Source organism: Cyclopterus lumpus, chromosome 19 (genome assembly GCF_009769545.1).
Source record: "Cyclopterus lumpus isolate fCycLum1 chromosome 19, fCycLum1.pri, whole genome shotgun sequence".
NCBI classification, from domain to species: Eukaryota; Metazoa; Chordata; class Actinopteri; order Perciformes; family Cyclopteridae; genus Cyclopterus; species Cyclopterus lumpus.
In genome coordinates this window covers 19143679-19165801 of record NC_046984.1, presented here as the reverse complement: position 1 = coordinate 19165801, position 22123 = coordinate 19143679, and the positions used below count along the sequence as shown (strand labels likewise).

At 45.5% G+C, this 22123-nt stretch overlaps 2 protein-coding genes across 8 annotated transcripts in view; one reads left to right on the top strand and one right to left on the bottom strand.

Annotated features, from left to right (window-relative positions):
• The window catches only part of acta2 (actin alpha 2, smooth muscle), a 17550-nt gene extending 8846 nt beyond the window's left edge, over nucleotides 1-8704 (top strand). For 5 of the 6 annotated variants that reach the window (XM_034558063.1, XM_034558060.1, XM_034558064.1 and 2 more), the window contains exons 2-9: nucleotides 17-197; nucleotides 522-650; nucleotides 739-849; nucleotides 5634-5718; nucleotides 7109-7270; nucleotides 7345-7536; nucleotides 7843-8024; nucleotides 8104-8703. In XM_034558063.1, the coding sequence (XP_034413954.1) occupies nucleotides 69-197; nucleotides 522-650; nucleotides 739-849; nucleotides 5634-5718; nucleotides 7109-7270; nucleotides 7345-7536; nucleotides 7843-8024; nucleotides 8104-8247 (1134 nt within the window). In that variant the 5' untranslated portion in view covers nucleotides 17-68 and the 3' untranslated portion in view covers nucleotides 8248-8703. Of the gene's footprint in view, nucleotides 1-16; nucleotides 198-521; nucleotides 651-738; nucleotides 850-5633; nucleotides 5719-7108; nucleotides 7271-7344; nucleotides 7537-7842; nucleotides 8025-8103 lie in introns of all 6 variants that reach the window. The other variant, XM_034558059.1, reaches the window with a different exon arrangement.
• On the bottom strand, nucleotides 8701-22123 carry stambpl1 (STAM binding protein-like 1). Of its 2 annotated transcripts, XM_034558041.1 has the most exons (13): nucleotides 21868-22123; nucleotides 19111-19214; nucleotides 18898-18927; nucleotides 17883-18100; nucleotides 17722-17797; nucleotides 13961-14056; nucleotides 13638-13856; nucleotides 13411-13561; nucleotides 12221-12345; nucleotides 12015-12152; nucleotides 11478-11590; nucleotides 11296-11395; nucleotides 8701-10509 (listed from the first exon to the last, which is right to left on the bottom strand). In XM_034558041.1, exons 2-13 carry the CDS (start codon nucleotides 19189-19191, stop codon nucleotides 10453-10455), a joined length of 1404 nt encoding a protein of 467 aa, XP_034413932.1. In that variant the 5' UTR covers nucleotides 19192-19214; nucleotides 21868-22123; the 3' UTR covers nucleotides 8701-10452. The 2 variants fall into 2 exon arrangements, with proteins under 2 accessions (XP_034413932.1, XP_034413933.1); XM_034558042.1 differs by lacking the exon at nucleotides 18898-18927.

Below are 22123 nucleotides of genomic sequence, written 5' to 3'. Positions count from 1 at the left end.
GTCTCCGTCCCCACAGTGACCTCACTGATCACTAATCACCGATCAATAACCCAGCGCTCCCTGCAGCCATGTGTGATGATGAGGAGAGCACCGCTCTAGTCTGTGATAATGGATCCGGTCTCTGTAAGGCCGGCTTCGCTGGAGACGACGCCCCCAGAGCCGTCTTCCCCTCCATCGTGGGCCGGCCCCGCCACCAGGTGAGGCACACTAAGGCTGGAGAGCAGTGATTGGTTCATCTCAGGGGTGTGCGGGCAGGCCACGCCCCCTGGTGGACGAGGACCTAATTGAGGACTGAACTCTCTCTCTCTCTCTCTCTCTCTCTCTCTCTCTCTCTCTCTCTCTCTCTCTCTCTCTCTCTCTCTCTCTCTCTCTCTCTCTCTCTCTCTCTCTCTCTCTCTCTCTCTCTCTCTCTCTCTCTCTCTCTGTCTCTCTCTCTCTCTCTCTCTCTCTCTCTCTCTCTCTCTCTCTCTCTCTCTCTCTCTCTCTCTCTCTCTCTCTCTCTCTCTCTCTCTCTCTCTCAGGGTGTGATGGTGGGTATGGGACAGAAGGACAGCTATGTTGGAGATGAGGCTCAGAGTAAAAGAGGAATCCTGACTCTGAAATATCCCATTGAGCACGGAATCATCACCAACTGGGACGACATGGAGAAGGTCTATAACATCCAGATATTAATATATTCAAGTGTTATTGATCCCGATCAATAACTGTGATCATGTGATCTGCTCTGTGATTGGTCAGATCTGGCATCACTCATTCTACAACGAGCTGCGAGTGGCACCAGAGGAACATCCCACCCTGCTGACTGAAGCTCCACTCAACCCCAAAGCCAACCGGGAGAAGATGACTCAGGTACTGCTGAGGGTACTACTGAGGGTACTACTGAGGGTACTACTGATGGTACTGCTGAGAGTACTACTGAGGGTACTACTGATGGTACTGCTGAGGGTACTACTGAGGGTACTACTGAGGGTACTACTGATGGTACTACTGAGGGTACTACTGATGGTACTGCTGAGAGTACTACTGACTACTGATGGTACTACTGATGGTACTGCTGAGGGTACTACTGAGGGTACTACTGAGGGTACTACTGATGGTACTGCTGAGAGTACTACTGACTACTGATGGTACTACTGATGGTACTGCTGAGAGTACTACTGACTACTGATGGTACTACTGATGGTACTGCTGAGAGTACTACTGACTACTGATGGTACTACTGATGGTACTGCTGAGGGTACTACTGAGGGTACTACTGATGGTACTGCTGAGAGTACTACTGACTACTGATGGTACTACTGATGGTACTGCTGAGGGTACTACTGAGGGTACTACTGATGGTACTGCTGAGAGTACTACTGACTACTGATGGTACTACTGATGGTACTGCTGAGGGTACTACTGAGGGTACTACTGATGGTACTACTGAGGGTACTACTGAGGGTACTACTGATGGTACTGCTGAGAGTACTACTGACTACTGATGGTACTACTGATGGTACTGCTGAGGGTACTGCTGACTACTGAGGGTACTACTGATGGTACTGCTGAGAGTACTACTGACTACTGATGGTACTACTGATGGTACTGCTGAGAGTACTACTGACTACTGATGGTACTGCTGATGGTACTGCTGAGGGTACTACTGATGGTACTACTGAGGGTACTACTGATGGTACTGCTGAGAGTACTACTGACTACTGATGGTACTACTAATGGTACTGCTGATGGTACTGCTGAGGGTACTGCTGACTACTGAGGGTACTACTGATGGTACTGCTGAGGGTACTACTGATGGTACTACTGAGGGTACTACTGATGGTACTGCTGAGAGTACTACTGACTACTGATGGTACTACTAATGGTACTGCTGATGGTACTGCTGAGGGTACTGCTGACTACTGAGGGTACTACTGATGGTACTGCTGAGAGTACTACTGATGGTACTGCTGAGGGTACTACTGATGGTACTGCTGACTACTGAGGGTACTACTGAGGGTACTGCTGACTACTGAGGGTACTACTGATGGTACTGCTGAGAGTACTACTGATGGTACTGCTGAGGGTACTACTGATGGTACTGCTGACTACTGAGGGTACTACTGATGGTACTGCTGATGGTACTGCTGACTACTGAGGGTACTACTGAGGGTACTGCTGAGGGTACTACTGATGGTACTACTGATGGTACTACTGAGGGTACTACTGAAGGTCCTACTGAGGGTACTGCTGAGGGTACTACTGATGGTACTGCTGATGGTACTGCTGACTACTGAGGGTACTACTGAGGGTACTACTGAAGGTCCTACTGAGGGTACTACTGATGGCACTACTCATGATACTACTGATGGTACTACTTATGATACTACTCATGGTACTACTGATGGTCCTACTGAGGGTCCTACTGATGGTACTACTGAGGGTACTGCTGAGGGTACTACTGAGGGTACTACTGATGGCACTACTCATGATACTACTGATGGTACTACTGAGGGTACTACGCATGGTACTATTCAATTCAATTCAGTTTATTTTTGTATAGCCCAATATCACAAATTACAAATTTGCCTCAGAGGGCTTTACAATCTGTACACATACGACATCCCTGACCTTTGACCTCACATCGGATCAGGAAAAACTCCCCAAAAATAACCTTTGACAGGGAAAAAAGGGAAGAAACCTTCAGAAGAGCAACAGAGGAGGATCCCTCTCCCTGGATGGACAGATGAATAGATGTCATGTGACCAGATGAACAGAGTTACAGAGTTACATAAACACATTACATGAATATGACAATGTATGAATGGAACTCCAATCCATGAAACAGAAGGAGGTAGAGAGGAGGGGGGGTGGGGCATCAGCAGGGCCAATGGGAGGCCGGCTCACCAGTATCAGACACCTCCAGGTCCAATGGACCCTATGAGACGTGAAGTCACAACGACTCCGGGGAGGAAGCAGAGTTAATAAGGTGCAATGGAGAGATGTAAATTCATCCATAAGGAGAGAGAGAAGAGGAGATAGGTGCTCAGTGTATCCTAAAACATCCCCCAGCAACCTATAAGCCTATAGCAGCATATCAAGGGGCTGGACCAGGGCAAACCTGATTCAGCCCTAATCACGAGAACACTAGTTTTTCTTTAGCTTAGTGGTGCTGACTAGAAGTCATCTGACCGTGGTGGAATTCCTTTGTAGCCTAATGTTAGTTTTTTACTTCAGCTGATTGTATTCACGCTGAAAGAAAACTACAAAGTGGTGTTCATTAGTGAGGATTATTCAATTCAGTTTATTTTGTATAGCCCAATATCACAAATTACAAATTCGCCTCAGAGGGCTTTACAATCTGTACACATACGACATCCCAGGACCTCACATCGGATCAGGAAAAACTGAAATAGAATAAACCCTTTCATTGGGAAAAAAGTGAAGAAACCTTCAGGAGAGCAACAGAGGAGGATCCCTCTCCCCGGATGGACAGAAGCAATAGATGTCATGTACAGATGAACAGAGTTACAGAGTTACAACACATTCAATGAATATGACAGAAATTATGAATAATGAGCAATGGAGAGATGTAAATTCATCCATAAGGAGAGAGAGAAGAGGAGATAGGTGCTCAGTGTATCCTAAAACATCCCCCAGCAGCCTATAAGCCTATAGCAGCATATCAAGGGGCTGGACCAGGACAAACCTGATTCAGCCCTAACTATAAGCACTATTAAAGAGGAAAGTCTTAAGTCTATTCTTAAATGAGGTGACTGTGTCTGCCTCCCGGACTGAAAGTGGAAGCTGGTTCCATAAAAGAACTCCTGATGGTACTGCTGATAGTACTACTGATGGCACTACTGATGGTACTACAATACACAACTCACGACATAATACTACATAACAACATCCCATCCAAATGATTATAATAGCTAAATACTAAATAACTGAATAATATAATAACAATAATCAAAATTAGAATGGTAATAATTAAAGCTGCAAGCAGAGATGTGCGGGTCCTTGTTCCTCCTCCACGTCGGGGGTACTGGCTTGACGCAATGCTGGAAATTAGACTCCACCACCGTATGGCCCGAGACAACATGCATCAACATAATACATTTGAAGGGGATCTGATAAATTCCCTTCATCAGGAGTTCAGTAACATGTAGTGGCATGAAATACACAAGAATTACTGAAAAATCACACAAACTGACTTCCGGTACCGTTTCTTTTCAGTTTACATGTTTTTCATATGCCTACCAAGTTTCATAAATGTAGGTGAAACGTAGCGCTGGGGTTGCTTAAATTAATATTTGTAGGGGGCGCTATCGAGCCATATTACCATTCTGAAGCATTAAAATCGTATCAGGTAACTACATCTTTGACTTTAAATGTGCTAAGTTTAGTTACGTTTGGAGCATGTTACATTGGTTTATTCAGTCACGGTGAAGGATCAAACTTCGCCGATCAGACTTCGCCGATCAAACTTCGCCGATGCTCCAACTCGCCGCCCTTCAACGAGTCCATACAACCTTCACGGTGAAGCATTATCAAGGTCTTAAGTCTATTCTGACACATTCTGAGAGGGATCTGATTAATCTGTGAGGAGAAGGGTATAACAGTAGAAAACATTTAACTTAATGTTGCTACTAGCTGGCGCTATGACTAGAATGCTAAATTATCATATGGATGTCTTCAGGGTCAGGATGTCATGACATGAGAAATATGGAGCAGATTACATAATGTATGGCAGAGTTAAAACAACTTACATTTTCATGGCGAATGGCGTTTCTTTGAAGTTGCGCCCTACACACAGTTTTATATTTTTTAAATCCTTTTATAACTTTTAATGGCTAAGGTCTCTAGATCACACTGCCCGATTTTGGAATAAATCGAGTTTAAGCTCTAGGTGGAGTTCGCTGTTTTACAACGCCCAAAAACGTGAAAAAACGCAAAAAAAGGCTAAAAATGGCAATATTGAGCGATTGACTGCAGCACCCTTTAATGTTCAAATATTATGAAAAAATTAGCGAACGTTAAGGGATTCAATGTGGACATATGCTAGTAATCTGGTATGGTTAGGCCAAGTCATTTGGAAGTTATGCGTCTTTAATTATGAGGCCACATTCCTTAGAAGTTCATTGGCCCATATCTTCTGAACACAATGAGATATCAACACGCTTTTCATACCTTCTGATGACATTGAACCAATAATGAACCACATACATTTTTGTAAAGATTGGACCTAGCGTTTAGGAGAACATTTTACAAAATTCAAAATGGCGGAAGATCTAAGTTGGCGCATTTTATGGCCACCATTGACTTTTTTGTAGAGCAGTTCCATGTGTACTAAATTTCAAGTCAATCGGTCATTGTTACCAAAAAACGTGGTCTTTTTGACACAAGGGGGCGCTATAGAGAAAATTATTCGTACCCAAATGCGAGACCTCCAAATTATCAAATTTTTCACCAAATTTAACAGCTTTTGGGAAACAATAAAGTTCCCAAAAAGGGGTTTCTTTGGAGAGGAAAATAAGAAGAAGAATTCCTCGAAAAACAATAGGTTCCTCTACGACGAAGTCTTCACGAGGACCCTAATAATAATAATAATAATAATAATAATAATAATAATAATACTGTGTCTGTTTCAGATCATGTTCGAGACCTTTAATGTTCCGGCCATGTACGTGGCCATCCAGGCCGTCCTGTCTTTGTACGCCTCCGGACGCACCACAGGTTGAACCACACTCTTCCTCTTCCCCCTCGTCTTCTTCATTTCTTCCTCTTGGTGCAGGGTCATGGTTAGAACTCAGTCCTGTCCCTCTACCCGTCTCTCTACCCGTTCCTCTTCCTGTCCCCCGTCTCTCCAACCTAACCCTCTACCCGTCTCTCCAACCTAACTCTCTACCCGTCTCTCCAACCTAACCCTCTACCTGTCTCTCTACCCGTCCCTCTAACCTAACTCTCTACCCGTCTCTCCAACCTAACCCTCTACCCGTCTCTCTACCCGTCCCTCTAACCTAACTCTCTACCCGTCTCTCCAACCTAACTCTCTACCCGTCTCTCCAACCTAACTCTCTACCCGTCTCTCTACCCGTCTCTCCAACCTAACCCTCTACCCGTCTCTCTGCCCATCCCTCTACCCGTCCCTCTAACCTAACCCTCTACCTATCCCTCTACCCCTCTCCCTACCCTAACACTCTACCTGTCTCTCTACCCGTCCCTCTAACCTAACCCTCTACCCGTCCCTCTAACCTAACCCTCTACCCGTCACTCTACCCGTCTCTCTAACCTAACTCCCTGTCCGTCTCTCTACCCGTCCCTCTTCCTGTCCCCCGTCTCTCTACCCGTTCCTCTTCCTGTCCCCCGTCTCTCTACCCGTCCCTCTAACCTAAACCTCTACCCGTCTCTGCCCATCCCTCTACCCGTCCCTCTAACCAAACCCTCTACCTATCCCTCTACCCCTCTCCCTACCCTAACACTCTACCTGTCTCTCTACCCGTCCCTCTAACCTAAACCTCTACCAGTCTCTCTATCCGTCCCTCTAACCCATCCCTCTACCCGTCTCTCTACCTGTCTCTCTACCCCTCCCTCTAACCCATCCCTCTACCATCTCTCTACCCACCCATCTACCTGTCTCTCTACCCCTCTCTCTACCCGTCCCTCTAACCTAACCCTCTACCCGTCACTCTACCCATCCCTCTACCCGTCTCTCTACCCCTCTCTCTACCCGTCCCTCTAACCTAACCCTCTACCCATCCCTCTAACCCATCCCTCTACCCGTCTCTCTACCCACCCATCTACCTGTCTCTCTACCCGTCTCTCTGCCAATCCCTCTAACCTAACCCCCTGCCCGTCTCTCTACCCGTCCCTCTAACCTAACCCTCTACCCGTCCCTCTAACCCATCCCTCTACCCGTCTCTCTACCCACCCATCTACCTGTCTCTATACCCGTCTCTCTGCCCATCCCTCTAACCTAACCCCCTGCCCGTCTCTCTACCCGTCCCTCTAACCTAACCCCCTGCCCGTCTCTCTACCCATCCCTCTACCCCTCTCTCTACCCGTCCCTCTAACCTAACCCTCTACCCGTCTCTCTACCCATCCCTCTACCCGTCTGTCCTCCCAGGTATCGTGCTGGACTCTGGGGACGGCGTGACTCACAACGTGCCGATCTACGAGGGCTACGCTCTGCCTCACGCCATCATGAGGTTGGACCTGGCGGGTCGCGACCTCACCGACTACCTCATGAAGATCCTGACGGAGCGCGGCTACAGCTTCGTCACCACGGGTACGCGTCCTCCCGCAGGTCAGTGTCTCCGCGGTCAGGCCCGTCTGACCCGGTGTGGTCCTGTGTCTCTGCAGCGGAGCGGGAGATCGTGCGGGACATCAAGGAGAAGCTGTGCTACGTGGCGCTGGACTTTGAGAACGAGATGGGGACTGCGGCGACCTCCACCTCTCTGGAGAAGAGCTACGAGCTCCCTGACGGACAGGTCATCACCATCGGCAACGAGAGGTTCCGCTGCCCCGAGACCCTGTTCCAGCCCTCCTTCATCGGTCTGTCTGTGTGTCTCTCTGTCTGTGTGTCTCTGTCTGTGTGTCTGTCTGTCTGTGTGTCTCTCTGTGTGTCTCTCTGTGTGTCTGTGTGTCTGTCTGTCTGTCGAGCTCCCTGATGGACAGGTTATCACCATCGGCAACGAGAGGTTCCGCTGTCCCGAGACCCTGTTCAGCCCTCCTTCATCGGTCTGTCTGTGTGTCTTTCTGTCTGTGTGTCTGTCTGTGTGCCTGTCTGTCTGTGTCTGTCTCTCTCTCTGTCTGTCTGTCTGTCCTCCCTCCCGTCTCACCTCCTCGTCCCTCCTGCAGGTATGGAGTCGGCGGGTATTCACGAGACGACCTACAACAGCATCATGAAGTGCGACATCGACATCCGTAAGGACCTGTACGCCAACAACGTGCTGTCGGGCGGCACCACCATGTACCCGGGCATCGCCGACCGCATGCAGAAGGAGATCACGGCTCTGGCCCCGAGCACCATGAAGATCAAGGTGAGCGCCGCGCGTCTCGGCCACCTGAGCGCCCTGCGGGGGGTCCGACCTCGAGTCTAACCTTAATCTGATCCCGCAGATCATCGCCCCCCCAGAGAGGAAGTACTCGGTCTGGATCGGCGGCTCCATCCTGGCTTCCCTCTCCACCTTCCAGCAGATGTGGATCAGCAAGCAGGAGTATGACGAAGCCGGGCCCTCCATCGTCCACCGCAAGTGCTTCTAGAGATCCGTCTGGGCGCCCCCCCCCCCCATCTCATTCTAACCCTCACTGAGGACCAGCTAATGGGTCCCAGATCAGATCTATTTAGGAAGATGCTCAAAGGTTTTTTATTCCGACAGCTCGTTAAAGGGAAGTGATGTCATCAAATCTAGTTTCAGCTCACTCCTCCTCCTCCTCCTCCTGTGCTCACCTTGAAACTGTGAACGTTCCTCCACCTTTAACCTCCACCACCTGCTCTCGCTCCACCCGCGGCCCCGCCCCCTTCTCGAGGCCCCGCCCCCATGTCCGTACCGTTTGTTGTCATAAAAGAGTGTTTTTATTTTTGATGAATTAAGCTTGAGCGTCGCAATGATGTCACAGCTGTAATGATGATGTTAGCAGTGGCGTGGTGAACAGGGGGCGTGGCTCCGTGAGGTCAACAACATGGAAGTGACAGACGACAATAAAGAGCTTTCATACAAGATAAACTGTTTGTTTATTTCAACGCTTCAATGTCGTTCACTTTCTTCAGATCTGGTTTCTGATTCTTCTGCTTCATGTAAACGTGATCCACTTCAACTGCTTTCACTTCTACCTTCAACTGTGTTCAGAGAGAATCTCCAACTAGATACGGCTGTTTTAAAAACAGTACACACACACACACTCACACACACACTCTCACACACACACACCCACTCTCTCACACACACACACACTCTAACCCTGCCTGAAGGAGACAAAAACGTCTCAGGGAACGAGAGAGCGTCTGCTTTACGCTTCAGGGAACGAGAGAGCGTCTGCTTTACGGCTCAAGGAACGAGAGAGCGTCTACTTTACGCCTCAGGGAACAAGAGAGCGTCTGCTTTACGCTTCAGGGAACGAGAGAGCGTCTGCTTTACGCCTCAGGGAACGAGAGAGCGTCTGCTTTACGCCTCAGGGAAGGAGAGAGCGTCTGCTTTACGCCTCAGGGAACGAGAGAGCGTCTGCTTTACGCTTCAGGGAACGAGAGAGCGTCTGCTTTACGCTTCAGGGAAGGAGAGAGCGTCTGCTTTACGCTTCAGGGAAGGAGAGAGCGTCTGCTTTACGCTTCAGGGAACGAGAGAGCGTCTGCTTTACGTCGTAGGGAACGAGAGAGCGTCTGCTTTACGCTTCAGGGAACGAGAGAGCGTCTGCTTTACGCTTCAGGGAACGAGAGAGCGTCTGCTTTACGCTTCAGGGAAGGAGAGAGCGTCTGCTTTACACTTCAGGGAACGAGAGAGCGTCTGCTTTACGCTTCAGGGAAGGAGAGAGCGTCTGCTTTACGCTTCAGGGAACGAGAGAGCGTCTGCTTTACGTCGTAGGGAACGAGAGAGCGTCTGCTTTACGCTTCAGGGAACAAGAGCGTCTGCTTTACGCTTCAGGGAAGGAGAGAGCGTCTGCTTTACGCTTCAGGGAAGGAGAGAGCGTCTGCTTTACGCTTCAGGGAACGAGAGAGCGTCTGCTTTACGCTTCAGGGAACGAGAGAGCGTCTGCTTTACGCTTCAGGGAAGGAGAGAGCGTCTGCTTTACGCTTCAGGGAAGGAGAGAGCGTCTGCTTTACGCTTCAGGGAACGAGAGAGCGTCTGCTTTACGCTTCAGGGAAGGAGAGAGCGTCTGCTTTACGCTTCAGGGAAGGAGAGAGCGTCTGCTTTACGCTTCAGGGAACGAGAGAGCGTCTGCTTTACGCTTCAGGGAAGGAGAGAGCGTCTGCTTTACGCTTCAGGGAAGGAGAGAGCGTCTGCTTTACGCTTCAGGGAACGAGAGAGCGTCTGCTTTACGCTTCAGGGAACGAGAGAGCGTCTGCTTTACGCTTCAGGGAACGAGAGAGCGTCTGCTTTACGCTTCAGGGAAGGAGAGAGCGTCTGCTTTACGCTTCAGGGAACGAGAGAGCGTCTGCTTTACGCTTCAGGGAACGAGAGAGCGTCTGCGTTACGCATGTCGACTTTTCTTAAGAAGGCACTCAACGTCACGCCATCCGTTTGTTCTTCATTAAAACACATCAGATGTTTCACTGCAGGAAAAACTGCAAAAATATAGATTTATATATATTTACAGCTGGTTTTAAAAGCAAAGCAAACATTTTGTAGAACAATTTAAATACATCAACAGTGACTTTGTTAAAACACACACACAATGGCAATGTGTTCACAGTTTCCTCTTCAGAGGTTAAAGACAGCCAGCAGTAAAAGGACAGACAGCGCCTCCTGTCTGTCACCTGAGGTCCAGCAGGCTGATCTTCGAGTCCCTCAAAACCACGTGTTTACACACCTAAGAGGGCGAGAGACACAGAGAGAGATAGGGAGAGAGAGTCTGGAATGATTTACCTGCGCGAGTCACATCATTATATCACATTATATATATACATATATATGTATATATATGTATATATATATATATATATATATATATATATACATATATATATATATATATATACATATATATGTATATATATATATGTATATATATATATATATGTATATACATATATATATATATATATACATATATATATATATATATATATACATATATATATATATACATATATATACATATATATACACATATATATATATACATATATATATATATATATATATATGTATATATATATGTATATATATATGTATATACATATATATATATATATACATATATATATACATATATATATACATATACATATATACGCGTGGGGCGTTCACAGACTATAAAGAGCGTGGGCGTTCAAAGACTAAAAAGAGTGTTGGGTGTTCACAGACCATAAAGAGCGTGGGGCGTTCACAGACCATAAAGAGTGTGGGGCGTTCACAGACTAAAAGAGCATTCAGTGTTCGAAGACTAAAAAGAGCGTGGGGCGTTCACAGACTAAAAGAGTGTGGGGCGTTCACAGACTAAAGGAACGTGGGGCGTTCACAGACTAAAAGAGTGTGGGGCGTTCACAGACTAAAAGTGCGTGGGGCGTTCACAGACTAAATTATCAGTGGGGGGCTCTGATTGGTCGAGGTCTGGAGGATCACGGCTCTGGTCCAATCAGAAGAGGGTGCTCACACTAAAGAGAGGCGGCTCCTTGGAGTGAGGGTGGAACCCCTTCAGTCTGCAGACAGAAACCTCGGACATCCCGGGATCCGTTAACCTGAACACACCGGTACTGAGAGGGGAGGGGGGGGGGTTAGAGGAGGTCCTCATAATCCACATAAAGTGTGTGTGTGTGTGTGTGTGTGTGTACCTACTCGTTGTGTTTGGGAGCGCACACGATGGCGACGGCTTCAGGCAGCATCAGCTGATAAGAGCAATGAGTGTGAAGGTCGACGCTGGAGAGGAAGGCCGTCTGAGTGGGATGGGTCTAAGGGGTCAGAGGTCACACACATATATACAAGCTTACAGAGACACAAGGTAACTCTTAATGATGCCATGAGAATATTACCGAAGAGAGCGAGGTGGAGTAGAGCGGTGCCATGTTCATAGTCCCAGCTGATGGACTGACGTATGAATGTAATAGAGGTTTAGCTCTACACGCAACCAGCTGTCTATTTATGGGCATTCCTAAGTCTATGTACATCATTCTATTTAATGTTTTGTACTATCTGGACCTTGACTGTATGAATTTAAATATATATAATCAAAACAATTATATATATATATATATATATATATATATATATATATATATATATATATACACAAATACATATAGCAGTAAGTAAATATAGCCGACACTATGGGAGCTAACGCAGGTACTTCTACGTGTGTTTAGCGTGCAGTCCTACGTGTATCCAGCCGAGCGTCAGCAGGCTCTGCTGGTCCTGGAAACCGAACAGCTCCTCCACGTTCTCCATGTCGCAGAAGTCTGGACCGGCCGACTGTTTGGGGACCACGACGTGAGTCAGCAGGAACTCGTTGTGTGTCTGAGGGAGAGAGGTGGTGTCGGTGAGCAGCTCAGGTGAGATCACCTGCACAGAGGAGACGGCCTCACCAGTCGTCCACAGAGGACTCCACAGGTCTCGATCCCTCTGGCTGTGTTGGAGTCGGCCAGCAGGAGGAACCGATACATCAGGTCTCTGGGAATCACCACCCGCCTCAAACCCTCCACCCTCTGAGCTGCACACACAAAACAAACACACACAGACTTCATTTTCAACCAGGAGACACTCCTCTGGTTGTATAGAAGTCTATGTTTCATGTGTTGAAGCTGCATTCTCTCTCCTGACCACCAGGGGGCGGCGACTCTGGTTGTATAGAAGTCTATGCTTCATGTGTTAAAGCTGCATTCTCTCTACTGACCACCAGGGGGCGACTCCTCTGGTTGTATAGAAGTCAATGCTTCATGTGTTAAAGCTGCATTCTCTCTCCTGACCACCAGGGGCGACTCCTCTGGTTGTATAGAAGTATATGCTTCATGTGTTAAAGCTGCATTTCCTCTCCTGACCACCAGGGGGCGACTCCTCTGGTTGTATAGAAGTATATGCTTCATGTGTTAAAGCTGCATTTCCTCTCCTGACCACCAGGGGGCGACTCCTCTGGTTGTATAGAAGTATATGCTTCATGTGTTAAAGCTGCATTTCCTCTCCTGACCACCAGGGGGCGACTCCTCTGGTTGTATAGAAGTCTATGCTTCATGTGTTAAAGCTGCATTCTCTCTCCTGACCACCAGGGGGCGACTCCTCTGGTTGTATATAAGTATATGCTTCATGTGTTAAAGCTGCATTTCCTCTCCTGACCACCAGGGGGCGACTCCTCTGGTTGTATAGAAGTATATGCTTCATGTGTTAAAGCTGCATTCTCTCTCCTGACCACCAGGGGGCGACTCCTCTGGTTGTATAGAAGTCTATGCTTCATGTGTTAAAGCTGCATTCTATCCTGACCACCAGGGGGCGATGATGGTCATTTAGAGGCAAACAGACTAATAAAGCAGGGTATGCTTTAGGGCGGGGCAACAAGCTGAATGACAGGTCTCTACGTCACTTCTCCTCAGTCACTTCCTATTCACTGGTTGCAGAAAACAAGATGGCGACAACCAAAACGCTGAACTGGAGGCTTCAAAATGTCCACAAACCAACAAGAGACGTAATGACAACTGCGTCCACTTTTTATAAACTGTCTATGATGCTAACACATAGCCTCTAATTGTCAAGTACATGTGTGTGTGTGTGTGTGTGGACTCACTGTGTACTCCGGCCAGCGTGGCAGCTGGTTGGCTGATGGGCGCTGGCGGTCTGTTCCTGTTAAGGTCCGCCTCCTGGGGTCGTACGCCGTCTCTGATTGGCTGCTGAGGCAGACAGGAGCCGTCTGTCACCTCAGACACTTTGTTCTCCACCTGAAGGACGAACATGTCACTGCAGAACTAGTACTGACACACAGTGTGAGTACTACAGTGTGGCCTAATCTGTCACCTTTTGCTCCTCCTCCTCTCCTCTCCTATTGGCCAGTTCCTGACGCCTCAGCTGGTCCTCAAAGTAGCGGAACTGCTCCGATTCAATCTGCATGCGTCGCAGGGCAGCAACACGCTGACGCTCCTCCTCCAATAGCAGGTAGCGCCTCCTGTCCTCGCCCAATAGGGAGAGGCGCTGCAGCTGCTGACCACACACATCCACCACCACTGCTGCCGGGCTCTAAGGAGGCAGGAAGTCACACAAAGGCCCTTTAAGGGAATATTTCTAAATAATCCTGTAATGTAATCTGATTAACAGGTACACACACACACACACACACACACCTGGGCTCTGAGGTACTCTGTGTGTTCACTGCTGTATTTCTCCTGGAGACATTTCTTCAACTCGTCTTTACGAGGAAAAGCCACTTCCTGAAGTTTCTATAGAGACAAAACATGAATACTACTAATAATGCTAACATTAGCATTAGTGCTGCTACTAGACAACAAGTAACTGTACACAATCAAAAAACTGAAAAACAGAGGTCTGGGACTAGATCTAGAGGTCTGTAGACTAGGTGTAGAGGTCTGAGGACTACATGTAGAGGTCTGGGTACTAGATGTAGAGGTCTGTAGACTAGATGTAGAGGTCTGGGGACTAGATGTAGAGGTCTGTAGACTAGGTGTAGAGGTCTGAGGACTACATGTAGAGGTCTGGGGACTAGATGTAGAGGTCTGTAGACTAGATGTAGAGGTCTGGGGACTAGATGTAGAGGTCTGGGGACTAGATGTAGATGCCTGGGGACTAGATGTAGATGCCTGGGGACTAGATGTAGAGGTCTGGGTACTAGATGTAGAGGTCTGTGGGCTAGATGTAGAGGTCTGGGTACTAGATGTAGAGGTCTGGGTACTAGATGTAGAGGTCTGGGTACTAGATGTAGAGGTCTCTGTACTAGATGTAGATGCATGGGTACTAGATGTAGAGGTCTGGGGACTAGATGTAGAGGTCTCTGTACTAGATGTAGATGCCTGGGGACTAGATGTAGAGGTCTGGGGACTAGATGTAGAGGTCTCTGTACTAGATGTAGATGCATGGGTACTAGATGTAGAGGTCTGGGGACTAGATGTAGAGGTCTGGGTACTAGATGTAGAGGTCTGGGTACTAGATGTAGAGGTCTCTGTACTAGATGTAGATGCATGGGGACTAGATGTAGAGGTCTGGGGACTAGATGTAGAGGTCTGGGTACTAGATGTAGAGGTCTCTGTACTAGATGTAGATGCATGGGGACTAGATGTAGATGCCTGGGGACTAGATGTAGAGGTCTGGGTACTAGATGTAGAGATCTGTGGGCTAGATGTAGAGATCTGTGGGCTAGATATAGATATCTGGAGACTAGATGTAGAGATCTGGGGACTAGATGGACTAGATGTAGCTGTAGAGGTCTGGCGACTAGATGGACTAGATGTAGAGGTCTGGGAACTAGATGTAGATGTCTGGGGACTAGATGGACTAGATGTAGATGCCTGGGGACTAGATGTAGATGCCTGAGGACTAGATGTAGAGGTCTGGGGACTAGATGTAAATGCCTGGGGACTAGATGTAGAGGTCTGGGTACTAGATGTAGAGGTCTGGGTACGAGATGTAGAGGTCTGGGGACTAGATGTAGATGCCTGGGGACTAGATGTAGAGGTCTGGGTACTAGATGTAGAGGTCTGGGTACGAGATGTAGAGGTCTGGGTACTAGATGTAGAGGTCTGGGGACTAGATGTAGAGGTCTGGGGACTAGATGTAGAGGTCTGGGTACTAGATGTAGAGGTCTGGGGACTAGATGTAGATGCCTGGGGACTAGATGTAGAGGTCTGGGTACTAGATGTAGAGGTCTGGGTACGAGATGTAGAGGTCTGGGTACTAGATGTAGAGGTCTGGGGACTAGATGTAGAGGTCTGGGGACTAGATGTAGAGGTCTCTGTACTAGATGTAGATGCATGGGGACTAGATGTAGATGCCTGGGGACTAGATGTAGAGGTCTGGGGACTAGATGTAGAGGTCTGGGTACTAGATGTAGAGGTCTGTGGGCTAGATATAGATATCTGGAGACTAGATGTAGAGATCTGGGGACTAGATGGACTAGATGTAGCTGTAGAGGTCTGGCGACTAGATGGACTAGATGTAGAGGTCTGGGAACTAGATGTAGATGTCTGGGGACTAGATGGACTAGATGTAGATGTCTGGGACTAGATGGACTAGATGTAGATGTAGAGGTCTGGGGACTAGATGGACTAGATGTAGATGTCTGGGGACTAGATGGACTAGATGTAGATGTCTGGGACTAGATGGACTAGATGTAGATGTCTGGGGACTAGATGGACTAGATGTAGATGTCTGGGACTAGATGGACTAGATGTATATGTAGAGGTCTGGGGACTAGATGTAGATGTCTGGGGACTAGATGGACTAGATGTAGATGTCTGGGACTAGATGGACTAGATGTAGATGTCTGGGGACTAGATGGACTAGATGTAGATGTAGAGGTCTGGGGACTAGATGGACTAGATGTAGATGTAGAGGTCTGGGGACTAGATGGACTAGATGGACTAGATGTAGATGTAGAGGTCTGGGGACTAGATGTAGATGTCTGGGGACTAGATGGACTAGATGTAGATGTCTGGGACTAGATGGACTAGATGTAGATGTAGAGGTCTGGGGACTAGATGGACTAGATGTAGATGTAGAGGTCTGGGGACTAGATGGACTAGATGTAGATGTCTGGGGACTAGATGGACTAGATGTAGATGTCTGGGACTAGATGGACTAGATGTAGATGTAGAGGTCTGGGGACTAGATGGACTAGATGTAGATGTAGAGGTCTGGGGACTAGATGGACTAGATGTAGATGTCTGGGGACTAGATGGACTAGATGTAGATGTAGAGGTCTGGGGACTAGATGTAGATGTCTGGGGACTAGATGGACTAGATGTAGAGCTCTGGGGACTAGATGTAGAGGTCTGGGGACTAGATGGACTAGATGTAGATGTAGAGGTCTGGGGACTAGATGGACTAGATGTAGATGTACAGGTCTGGGGACTAGATGGACTAGATGTAGAGGTCTGGGGACTAGATGGACTAGATGTAGATGTACAGGTCTGGGGACTAGATGGACTAGATGTAGATGTAGAGGTCTGGGGACTAGATGGACTAGATGTAGATGTACAGGTCTGGGGACTAGATGGACTAGATGTAGATGTACAGGTCTGGGGACTAGATGGACTAGATGTAGATGTACAGGTCTGGGGACTAGATGGACTAGATGTAGATGTACAGGTCTGGGGACTAGATGGACTAGATGTAGATGTAGAGGTCTGGGGACTAGATGGACTAGATGTAGATGTACAGGTCTGGGGACTAGATGGACTAGATGTAGATGTAGAGGTCTGGGGACTAGATGGACTAGATGTAGATGTACAGGTCTGGGGACTAGATGGACTAGATGTAGATGTACAGGTCTGGGGACTAGATGGACTAGATGTAGATGTACAGGTCTGGGGACTAGATGGACTAGATGTAGATGTACAGGTCTGGGGACTAGATGGACTAGATGTAGATGTACAGGTCTGGGGACTAGATGGACTAGATGTAGATGTACAGGTCTGGGGACTAGATGGACTAGATGTAGATGTACAGGTCTGTGGACTAGATGGACTAGATGTAGATGTACAGGTCTGGGGACTAGATGGACTAGATGTAGATGTACAGGTCTGGGGACTAGATGGACTAGATGTAGATGTACAGGTCTGGGGACTAGATGGACTAGATGTAGATGTACAGGTCTGGGGACTAGATGGACTAGATGTAGATGTACAGGTCTGGGGACTAGATGGACTAGATGTAGATGTACAGGTCTGGGGACTAGATGGACTAGATGTAGATGTACAGGTCTGGGGACTAGATGGACTAGATGTAGATGTACAGGTCTGGGGACTAGATGGACTAGATGTAGATGTACAGGTCTGGGGACTAATCTTCGTACTGTACCTTCAAGTCAACACCAATCCGTGTCCTCATGACTAATAATCAATATGTTATTATTGATCGGGGTATTATTGACCTGCATGATGAGCTGCTTCTCTGGAAGGCTGCAGAGCCGGTAGTCCCTGTGAGCGGGCAGCTTCTCTACAAACAGACTGGACACACATGCCCTTGAGTAAAACAACAACAACAACAACAACAACAACAACAACAACACCACCACCACCAATGAGGCCTCACGTGATGAACTTGGTGTAGAGCACGTAGGCGTTCTCCAGGCTGCCCTCCTGCAGGTAGACCTCCGCCATGCGCTCCATCTCCACGCCGGAGCGGAAGTAGCGCCAGGGCGCCACGTCCTGGTTGATCTCCACGCTGCTGCCGATCTTAGCTAACGCTCGCACGCGCTGCGCCGCCGGCAGCGAGACGTCCGTGTAGTCCGGCTCCGCCGCCAGCTTCTTCTGTGTGAATAACAACAAACAACAATAACAACAAAGCGTTGCAACATTCAGGAAACACAAGTAGAAAAGCTATAGAGTGTTATTAAAAGGATATGTATAAGAATATAAACTTTAAAGATACATTGCACTCATTTTACATATTTAGTCCTGTGAAGGATAAACGTAATAAATAATGTGTCCTGATATTAAAGATAAAGAACTTCTAAACAAACATCTGAGCCGAGTCCTGAGACAGGAAACGGAGATTTACCGTCTCCGCTGGGAGCCTGAATGCAGCACTTGTTACGCAGCTCATTCACAGGAAAGGAGGATAAACGCTCCTCTGTTCCTGTTCTCCATTCAGGAGACCAAGTACTGAGTACTACCACAGAGTACTACAACCAAGTACTACCACAGAGTACTACAACCAAGTACTACCACAGAGTACTACAACCAAGTACTACCACAGAGTACTACAACCAAGTACTACCACAGAGTACTACAACCAAGTACTACCACAGAGTACTACAACCAAGTACTACCACAGAGTACTACAACATGTATCAATAAGTCCTATATTTGTATGTATGTTGTATTGTAGCTGGGTTTGATGCCGGATGCTGCAGCCCGTTATGTCTCTGTTGTTCTTTATTGTTGTACGCTTTCTTTTTGCTGTGTATTGGTTTTGTTTACATGTTGTTGTCAGTTTGTCTATGAATTTTATTTCCATTTTATTTTGAGATGTTGTTATTTTAGGCTGCCTTAAAAACATCTGGCCAGGGACAGCAGATGGAAGTTAGCCTCTCTGGCTCACTTACAGTCCAACTGTTGATTAGTGTGTATTGTCCCTGCAAAATAAATGAATAGAATAAATAAATAAATACTACCACAGAGTATTACAACCAAACGTATATAAATACTTATGAATGGATTCATGAGACCTGGAGGACGTCAAGCCGTACAGATGGGTGAGAGTACTACTAGTAGTACTAGTATAAACAACAGTAGTAGTAGTATACACACACACTCACCAGCGTATTTAAGCTGAAGGCTTGTTCCATAGTGTGTGTGTGTGTCACAGGCTCTGATTGGCCCTCGGCCGGCTCGTCCATCTGCCAGCTCCCATGATGCTTCACTGCAGGATGAACACACACACACACACACACACACACACACACACACACACACACAAAGAAGAAGAAGATGATTGGTCAACACCATTGTCTGATCCGCCCACCTGGAGGATGTCGCCACGGCAACGGGTGCTTTCAGACTAGAGACCACGACAACAGGAGAAAGATGGAGAGAGAGATATATATATATATATATATATATATATATATATATATATATGTATTATATATATATATATATATATTATATATATATGTAGTATATATATAACAACATTTATTATATATACACATATATAATAAATGTATATATATATTATATATATATACATTACAATATGTATTATATATATATAATAATTATATATATATTACACATATATATATATATATATATATATATATATATATATATATATATAGAGAGAGAGAGAGAGAGACCTCTGTGTGTGATATATATATATAAATATGTATATATATATATATATATATATATATATATATATATAAAAACACACACATGAATATAAATATTCTAATATGTATATTCTAATAAATATTATATATATAATAAATATATATCATCATCAACAACTTGTATTTCAGACTCAAGGTCCTAATAGTACAAAACATTAAATATAATAAAATACATACAAAATCACAAGTAAAATACATAGAACTATAAAAACATATATTAGATATTTATTCATGATTATAGTATATATTGTAATATATACAATAAATATGACATATATATATAAATATTAAATATATATATATAATACTTATATATATATAAATAATATATTTATATATAATATATACAATAAATACATATAATTATATATATACATAAATAAATATATTTATATATATACACATATATATATATATATATATATATATATATATATATATATATATATATATTAATAGAACAGGTTCTGGAGTATAGAGGTTGTATAAGATCCAAAGAAACTCAAAAAATCTGAAACTATATTTAGAATATTTTCTGACAGAACTGGTCTGAAAGTAAAACTCATCTTTCAGGTTTCTGATTTTGTCTTCACTCATCTGTGCTCAGGTGTGTGTGAGGGGAGCGGTACCTCTGGCCAGGTGTTGCTCAACAAGCTTCTTTGTACTTTGTACTTTACCAAAACAAGTCTGTTTTAGTACTATTCGTCTTAGATTATTAGTACGTTTTACTACTGTAAAGGATCAGAGTACTTCCTCCAGCTGGTTGTTTTGTTAAATATTCCTCTCGTTAACGTCTCAAATGTTATCAACTACCAACACTTGTGATTCACGAAACATTTAAAATATGAGCTGAGGTCACCAGAGGTCAGCTGATCTCCACGGTAACAGAACAGGAAGTGATTCTCAGACATCCTGCTCGGCTACATTCTGCTGCTGAACGACCTTTGACCTCCTTCTCTTCGTCGCTGACTCAACGCTAACGAAACCTCAAATGGATCATGAAGATGAATCAATTAAATGAGGAAGAAGAACATCTAGCTTATTTATTTCATGCTGAAAAACAATCACCCAACATCATTTCCTGGTTGCAGCTGATTGGACGAACGCTTCAACACACAGAGAGAGAGAGAGAGAGAGAGAGAGAGAGAGAGAGAGAGAGAGAGAGAGAGAGACATAAAGACTGGACAGGAGACTCTGTGCACTGACATGTTTAACCGGTCTCGTGCTGAGGATGAAGTCGCTGATGTAACATGATCATATGAACATGTAACATATGATCATATGAACATGTAACATATGATCATATGAACATGTAACATATGATCATGTGTTACATGTTCATATGATCATATGAACATGTTACATATGATCATGTTACATATGTAACATGTTACATGTTCATATGATCATATGAACATGTAACATATGATCATGTTACATATGTAACATGATCATATGTTACATATGTAACATGATGGCCTCGGGATGCAGAGAACAGGCATGTCACTCTTCATATTCGTTTTGATTTTAGTAATGAAATCCAGAAATCAGCACTTTGCCCAAAGATGTGGAAAGGTGTCCATAAGACCACCACTGAGCTCTGGAAGGACGCTGTGGTGGTCCATTCTAAATCATTTGATATTTTACAAATAAAGTAACCTACCAGATTTTTAAATGTTCTGATTTTATCTAAATAATATTTAAATTTAGTTGTTTAAGGGTTTAGTTAAGCTCAGCAGTTTATATAACAACCAAGAGGCTTTAAATGGTCCATTCATTAAAACCTCTTAAACATAAAAACTATTCATAATATTACAGATTAACTTAATGTGAAAATACACCTTTCAAAATAAAGGTCTGTTTAAAACCTGAAAGCGATAATTAAAGGATCTTATTTTACTTTAATAAAGAATGTGCATTGACTTACTTTTAAAATAAAAGGTATGTTTACAAATATCTTATTTTATTTTATATTTTTAAAAATAAGACGTTTCGGTTGAGGATCAGTTATTGATCCCTGTAATCGGAACTTGTATTTAATTCATCGATTAGTTTGTTCACGTGATGCTTTCAGGTTATTGATTGAATGGATATTGGGGAGGAAATCGGCGCACGCGCACTCGGTCCTAATCGACAGAAGAAGACTGAAAGCTCCGGGAGGAACGTCAATGCATTTACCGGATTCTTGTCGGTTTGGCGTCTGCGAGCTGTCGGCATCACCGCGGTCACGTGTGGGCCTGAGCGGGGTGGGGGGCACCCGAGTCACACCTGCACCCAGACCCAGAACACCGCAGGTCCTGGATCCGGAGGAAGCTGTCGGTGAAATGTGTGAAAGCTCCGGGAGCTGCTTCAATCACCGACTACCGAAAGAGATGGTGGAGCTCAGAGATCGTCTCTGCACGAAGATGACTCACTCACACCTTCCGGTGTCACG

Coding starts and splice junctions, on each gene's coding strand:
- stambpl1 (XM_034558041.1), bottom strand. CDS start 19,191: ATGGACGAGCCGGCCGAGGGCCAATCAGAGCCTGTGACACACACACAC. Junction 18,101..18,897: donor CACTAATCAACAGTTGGACT/GTAAGTGAGCCA, acceptor TTATTCACACAG/AAGAAGCTGGCGGCGGAGCC. Junction 11,591..12,014: donor TGACGCTCGGCTGGATACAC/GTAGGACTGCAC, acceptor CTGACCCCTTAG/ACCCATCCCACTCAGACGGC.